The sequence below is a fragment of the Atta colombica genome, unplaced genomic scaffold (genome assembly GCF_001594045.1).
Source record: "Atta colombica isolate Treedump-2 unplaced genomic scaffold, Acol1.0 scaffold72, whole genome shotgun sequence".
Taxonomy (NCBI): Eukaryota; Metazoa; Arthropoda; class Insecta; order Hymenoptera; family Formicidae; genus Atta; species Atta colombica.
The window spans coordinates 414,298-421,639 of record NW_017259564.1 but is presented as its reverse complement, the minus strand read 5'-3'; the positions used below and the strand labels follow the sequence as shown (position 1 = coordinate 421,639).

General features: G+C 32.8%; 2 protein-coding genes across 5 annotated transcripts in view; one reads left to right on the top strand and one right to left on the bottom strand.

Annotated features, from left to right (window-relative positions):
• Positions 1-201: 201 nt before the first annotated feature.
• On the bottom strand, positions 202-5,450 carry LOC108692474 (exocyst complex component 7). Of its 3 annotated transcripts, none has more exons than XM_018200735.1 (7): positions 5,313-5,450; positions 3,696-3,935; positions 3,059-3,597; positions 2,432-2,980; positions 1,094-1,331; positions 733-993; positions 202-567 (listed from the first exon to the last, which is right to left on the bottom strand). In XM_018200735.1, the coding sequence occupies exons 1-7, from the start codon at positions 5,344-5,346 to the stop codon at positions 296-298; spliced, it is 2,133 nt and encodes a 710-aa protein (XP_018056224.1). In that variant the 5' UTR covers positions 5,347-5,450; the 3' UTR covers positions 202-295. The 3 variants fall into 3 exon arrangements, with proteins under 3 accessions (XP_018056224.1, XP_018056227.1, XP_018056225.1); XM_018200738.1 differs by having other exon boundaries at positions 3,696-4,079; positions 5,313-5,383; XM_018200736.1 differs by lacking the exon at positions 5,313-5,450 and adding an exon at positions 4,166-4,696 and having other exon boundaries at positions 3,696-4,079.
• Positions 5,451-5,546: 96 nt separating this feature from the next.
• Positions 5,547-7,342, top strand: part of LOC108692475 (phosphoribosyl pyrophosphate synthase-associated protein 2) — a 5,895-nt gene continuing 4,099 nt past the window's right edge. The window contains exons 1-2 of one of the 2 annotated variants that reach the window (XM_018200739.1): positions 5,547-5,600; positions 5,907-6,002. In XM_018200739.1, coding sequence (XP_018056228.1) covers positions 5,926-6,002 — 77 coding nt within the window. In that variant the 5' untranslated portion in view covers positions 5,547-5,600; positions 5,907-5,925. Of the gene's footprint in view, positions 5,601-5,854; positions 6,003-7,342 lie in introns of both variants that reach the window. The other variant, XM_018200740.1, reaches the window with a different exon arrangement.

The following is a 7,342-nucleotide window of genomic DNA, read 5'->3' as shown; positions in this document are numbered from 1 at the left end:
AGTCGCTGATCGAATCTAAATCGTTACTTGTTTTTTATATATATATTATAAATATATATAAAACAAAATGCGGGGGAGGGGGTAAGCTGGACCAAGACCTAACTAGATTCTCAATTGTCGCAGAACTATATTAATCTCTGTGCAATCTGTTTGAGAAAGAAATAAAGATTCGGTCCGCACGGAAAAGAATCACTAAAACTATTGTAATTAAATATGCTTTATTAAATGGGTGTTTATTAAATACTCTACTAATTCTTTGTCGAAACATTTTGTGGTGCGATACGCATGTATGTTATTATGCGGCGGTGTCGAAAAACGTATTGATTAGCGTCGATATTTGATCGGGCGTGTACTTTATGTATTTCGCCGGATTCTTCGAGAACGATGTGCCGCGATACTTGTTGTAGAACGCGGTGTACAGCGGTACAATCGCCTCGTGCAATTCCTTCCTTAATTCTTCGCGCAAACATCTGTCAGGCACTGAGTAAGAACGCTGACACTTGGTCACTTCCTCGAGTTCTCGTGCGAAACCCAAGAACTTCTCCTTTAATATTTTGGCGGCGAGATCTATGCGAAGGAAAAACGCGTGCGGAAATTATTGCAATTAATAATAAGTCTAAATTCACCAAGTGTTGAACACATTCATCATTGTTTCAGAAAGTAGACACATATGTTTCTATTTATTTCTGTGACTTGAGACAATCTTATTTAACCTGATTGAAATTAAGGTACCTGGTTCGTCTGCGAGATATGATCGGGCCTTGGTGAATGTCGTAGTAACATAATTGTTTTTGTCTTTAAGAAGTAGATCGTAATATGTTTGTTCTGCACTTGGCTCGGCCAGTAAGAGTAGCTCCATAAGAGAACTTCGACGGAGAGCGTTAACTACGTAATTATGATTATTCAGCCGAAATAAAGCTCGCAAAGCGAGATCGGAATAAGACGCATCGCTTTTACTTACTAACGCCAGATTCAGTTGAGCAAGAACTTTTTCTATAAGAGGACAAAACAATTTTCATCAAATTAACGATATTTTCATTTCAGCTGGTTTATATTTAATTACAAAAAATAAATAATATGAGCATGGACTTACTGATGTATACACTGAGAATCATTTTATGTACATTTTCCGGCTCTTTCGAGTGTAACGTAGACTGATCTGTGAAAAGATTGCGTTGAAGAACAGCACCAGCCATATCCGCATATTCGACTAGCTGTTCCAGAAAAATCAAGACATTGCTAGTTCCTTCCGCCACGGTACCATCCTTTGGCAAACCCGCACCAGATTCATTTCTCACACTTTCCGCGAACTCTTCCAAAGCTTTAGCTCCCTACAAAATTGAATAGTTTCTTTCATTATATCGGTTATACATCTTTTTAACAGGAAGCGAGAGTGAGGTTTGTATAATTAAATTGGAGGAATTTGTATTTCAAAAAAAGGAATAAATGGACATCGTTTAAATGTTGAGTTTTATATTGTAAATTAATTTTCTACCTCTCAAGAAGAAATGATTTTGGTGAGATATAAAATTTTACTGGATACAAATCTAAAAATAACTTTGTTGAACCATCAAAGTAATTGTGTTAGAAACTTATATTGAAATTAAAATTTTGCATTGCTTATTTTTTAATTTTTAATATAATCATTTTGATAAATATATTTAATATAATCATTTTAATATAATCATTTTCATAAAAATATTTTCAGATCTGTATCCAGCAATATTTTAAATCTGTAAGTTTAGATATATCTGTGGAACATTTTTATCCTCTAATAATAATTCTTCATTTTAATTAAATTTTATTACTACACAAAAGGCTAGAATCTATATAAAAATAACAAGGATCTTTCATTTCAATTTGGTCGTACAAATTTATTTTCCCTTGAGAAAGGATTTTAATTTAGAAAACGATTTTTGAAGCAATTTAATGATTTTTTTTTTTAAAGAAAGCTAGTAAATATAAAAATATTAAAAAAAAATAGAAATGTAGCCTAGTGGTTTGTAATTTTCAAAAACATTGAGAGATTACTGATCTTCAGAAATTTATATTAAACATAATTGTAAAATTTCATCGGTTTTTATTTATAATAATTCTTTAATCATATGTCGCTATTATATCTATATTAGTAGCATTTCTTAACTACTGTTTATATCAATCGAACGATACTGAATCATGTTACTTACATTTTTATTCTTTAAAATATTAGATAAGATATATTTGCTGATAAGACACATTATCAATATATCTCCAAGAGTATTGAATATTAGTGAGAAATGGCATAATTTCAGAAACCCTTTATGATCTTATTAATTAATTTATAAAACATTTTAATTATAAATATTAATTTAATATTTAAGATTTTAAATTTCTTTAAAATAAAAATTTAGATCATACAGTCATTTAAATGTAAGAAAAAGATGAAACGTACGGTTGAATGTAACGTATCGAGCACAGATGCAAACTTAGAACGGAGGGCATAATCGCAACCTTCGACCGTTCTCTCAAAATCGGGCTTTAGTTCGCCGAGGTGCTTCAAAATCGGGAAAACCACAAGAACGGCAGAGAAATCACGTCTCGTGATACAACGTTTGGCGCGTGTAGCTATGCTGTCTCCATCATGTGCAACTAAATCCATTGCGTCGCGTACGGTGGCTTCGAGCACTTGTGCATGCAAGGAAGCTGAAAGAATCTTCGCGACCAATGCACGCTCAGCTTGTATGAGTTTGTGTAGGCCGGCCGCTAACAGAAGATAATTCTCCATCTCTTGTTCGTCGGGTGCCGCATCCTCCATCGAGTATGGGATAAGCTGCGTCGGTTTTCTAGACACTGAATTCAGGGCCAGATTCAACCTCGTCGTTTGCGACGCTTTCAACAACATTCTGTTGGCCTTGTCCAATGCGTGCTGCAGCCGTCGTGACGCTTTACGTCCTGCATTCTCTTGACCATCTAGAGAGTGTCGATTAGCAAATTTTGCTCGCTGTGGATGGAATACATTCATATTAATAATATCTAAAAAGCATTATATATTTTTACACACATATATATATTTATTTACAGGCATAGGGCTTCCACCATGGGTGCTACCACCACTGGCGCTTCTTTGATGTTCTTTGAGCAGTAACAGAGATCTCAAGACGATGGCCGAACGTACGGAAGCATACATCTTCGTATGTCTACGGTGACCTCTTTCCTCGAGCCATCCAGCGATCTTAAGCAAGTCGCTCATAACGCTCTCGGGCAATTGGCACAAGGACTGTGGCGCATCCTCGCCATTAGTATCCTCATCGGAGCCAATTAGATCCAGAAGCACAATAGGAAGGATTGGTCGACTTTGGCGATTAAGAATGTCATGAAACTCAGCATATAGAGATTCTAGGCCAATTGAGAAGAGACCTGTGATGTTTTGTAACTCGACGGAGCTAGGATTATTTTTCTGGAAATACCGCTGAGCATTGTACAGTCGATTCATGGCTTCGAGAAAGCCATCTAAACCACCAGGTCCACTTGGTTCGGCACGTACTACAGCTTCTACTTCTTGACATACACCGTAATATCCAATAGCATGATCCAGCACACTTAAAGTTTTTTCTATATCTGTAATACAAGAGTGAGAAAGAATGTTACAAAAATTTTTTAGGAAGAATGAGGAAGAATGGAATTTGAGAAATGATAATAATGAATCAAATGCTTACTGTGTTGTTGTGCTTGAAGATTTTCAGTCTCATTATAAACTGGAAGTATTGTACGGCGGAGCGTAGCTAAACGATCTTCTAAGGAAGAAAGTATTCCTACTACTCCATTTGTCAATCGTCGGCTGCGTTCCTCTGCCTCCTTCAATGCTTCTAGAGCAGCGATTTCAGACTCCAGTTTGCACTGTATTTCGAATCGCCTTTCAGAAGTGTCGGCGCGTGTCGCATGCATGTTTACTTTCACTGATTTTTAAAATATACAATTGAAAACGAAATTAATTAATGATTTAACAAACAATCTATTAGAGAACTGTGAATAACTGTGGTATCTTTGACAATCAATATTATCTTCAGAATCTAATGTAAGGCCTAAAGTTATCCAGTTATCTGCAACATATCAATATGCAAAAAATAGATGAATTACAATTTTCTTTAATTATTTTTTTCAACTGTAACGATTTATATTTAGCTACTTTTTTTAAGGATGTCTTCCATTGAATGACACAAGATCCTTTTACACTAAGCACTTAGTATACCTATTAAATTAATTAATAACTTTCTATGTATTTAACAGGTAATTAAGGAACTATATACACAACATTTTCTGTGACAATAAAGAGTTTATGTCACTCCATATCTTTCTCTGTTCACGGCACATATTGACACATACAAAAACGTAAAGTAGTAAAATGGTTGCGTTCAGCTAATCAGTAGATCATATGTATATGTAAAGCCGGAAACACAATGAAAAGTACACAGGCAATAGGAAAAGGAAATAACGAATTTCAATCTATTAGAAATCATGTATACTAGAATAGATGCTTTCTGATAGATTGAAATCTCTTATTCCCTATTTCAATTGCCTGTGCTCTTTTTATTGTGCTTCCGACTTAATACTCCTGTGTGGGCTGCGTTCGGAAACATTGGCCCGTATTTAGGCGGTCGATTCTATACTTTCAAGGTGAAAATTACAAAAAGCAAATTTACTGTCGACCAATGAAATAATTATTCTAGTAAGTATTTTAGTAAATTCGCTCACTTTTATAATTTTCACCTCATTTCAAGATACAGAATCGATCCCCAGAGAGTCGATCGTGGATTTTGAAAGGAGATGAAAATTACAAAGTGAGCAAACGTTACTAGGTATTGACCAATTAAATTGAATGAATACTCTAGTGAATTTGCTCACTTTTAATGTAATTTTCACCTTGTTTAAAGATACAGAATCGATCCCCAAAATCGATTCCCAGGGGGTCGATTGTGAATCTTTAAATGAGATGAAAATTATAAAAATGAACGAATTTAGAATACTGATAATTTTATTGGTCAACACCTAGTAAATTTGCTCGCTTTTGTAATTTTCACCTTGTTTGAAGATACAGAATCGGCCCCCTCATTTAAAGATATACAATCGACCCCCTGGGTGCCTCCGTATATCATCTTATTTGTTTAACATGGAGGCACTCAGATAACGTTTTCGAACGCAATTTAGGTCTGTTCGCGTAGCATGCACTTTTTGCACTCAGCATCTTCGCTTTCTTTCTTTATACAACATTCAAATATATATCTATCTCATTTTAGTGCCAAAATTTTGGGAGATTTAAAGTAATGCGAACAGACCTTGTGTTTCTTGTTGAAAAGCTCCCGGAGTCATTATTGTCGATCACATTTGAATACTACTCTAGATTCGGATCGCGCAGTCCACCTATGTCTTTGAACTAATTAAAAAATTGTTTCAAGTATTGAATAGCGTAATTGAATAGCGGTGATTATCGAACGATTAAACAGCGACTGAGGTGTGTCAAGTGATCAAATGTGGGAGTAATCTAATCAAGTTTATGGATACGACGTAATCGTGTTGTCAGAAGCGCGTGAGGTGACGAAGTTTGATCAATTGTTTATCACGAGGTATATTGACGCATTTTTTATATGTATACACATTTCTTAGTTCTGCGTTACTCCAATAAATTTACCTGAAAACAAAATAATCTTTTTCCTAAATTTTTAAATATTTATTAATTATAAAATTATATGTTGCGAAAGTTTTTATTGCTTTTTCGTAATTGTGAAACACGCAATTTTTTGTCTGCTCAATGTTTGGATTCGAAAATTGAAAAAAGTTCAGAAATTGATAAAGTTACGATTATAAAAGTTCTTTCCAGGTAAATATCTCGCTAATTATTTCTCGAGTGTCTCGGCATCTTTATTTCGCAGCTGCAACAATCGTCGAGCAATGGAAAAGCCAGTGTCGTCTGATATAGTCATCATCGCGGGTAATTCTCACCCGGAATTGGCAAATCTAATTGCAAGGTGAGTGGCAAACAATGGAATGTGAAATGTAAACATGAAAGCTAATCCATTTTTAATAGTGATATTTTGATGCATCATTATGATTGGGCTATATTTCTAAATGAGACATCCTTCTGATTGAGCTGAATTTTTACAGATTGTTATGATGTGTATTATTATGAACATTTTATTTATGAATATATTATTTATGAATATTTTATTTTTGAGTTATTTATTGTTTAAATGATAAAAATAAAAAAGAAAAAAATTATGACTATGAAAATAATTCTATTTATCCATATTGGTATCTTACATTTGCTAACCTTTTCAGAATCTATGATGTTAATGTATGATAGATTTATTAATTTAGTAAGATGAAAGATTTAAATATATCTAAATATAAATATTTTTTTTTAGTGAAATAACTTAATATTTTAATAATACATTATTTGTAGTGTAACAATAATGTAATAATGTTGTTCAGGATGATTGAATCTATCATATATTAAAATTATCTCTAGATTCAAAAAGTTTAGCCCCAATAAGATATCAATATGCACATATATAGAATTATTTTCAGTCATAATTTTTCTTTTTTTTTATTTTTTATCATCAAATTGTAAAAAAATCTGAAGTAAGATCTTCATAAATAATCATTATAAATCGTAACAATATTATCTGTTAAGTTTCAGCTCAATTGGAGGGAAGTCCCATTTGGAAGATCATCCTACAATTGTTTTGCAAAATTATTTGTATCAACAATAGATCTGTTTTTTTTTTCAAGAATAATGCTTGGCTATAGTGGAAATAATTACTTTCACTATATACTTGGCGTTAGGTTATCAACAAAAAAAATTAAAAAATTGTGAAATGTTTGGCGGTACATAGAGGGTCCTAATATATAATATGCTATTTTTTTATTGTCCAATTTCATTCTGAAAGCAACCCATGGAAATTGATCTATTTTTGTGCTTGGTTTATTATTTACCAGCGAAAAGAAATAAAGCAAAATTTTATAGAGTAAATTAACTTTTAAAATAAAATTGGTTGATTATTAAATTGGTTAGAAAATTTGTTTCATCATTAATTATTTAAAGAATAAAAATATATAAACACAAAAGCATCCTTTAAAAATTAATTTGATTCCTTTAGAGCTTGGTGACCGACCATCCCAAATTAGGAGGGACAGTTTCAATTTTTAACTTTTTGTCCGATTTTATAACGTGTCCCAAATTTTGTCCCAAATTAAGGACAGAATTATAAATTGTCCCTTTTTAAATATAAAAATATTAAATGTTTAATAATATGTGAAAATAACAAGAGTAAAATATAATTTTCAATATGTGAAGAATTTTACAATT

Bases quoted from the DNA above. Each gene is read 5' to 3' on its own strand.
- LOC108692474 (XM_018200735.1), bottom strand. From the start codon at position 5,346: ATGACTCCGGGAGCTTTTCAACAAGAAACACAAG. The intron at 2,981-3,058 runs GTAAATAAATAT...TTCCATCCACAG, and splicing joins ATGGTGGAAGCCCTATGCCT to CGAGCAAAATTTGCTAATCG. The intron at 1,332-2,431 runs GTACGTTTCATC...TCAATTTTGTAG, and splicing joins TCGATACGTTACATTCAACC to GGAGCTAAAGCTTTGGAAGA.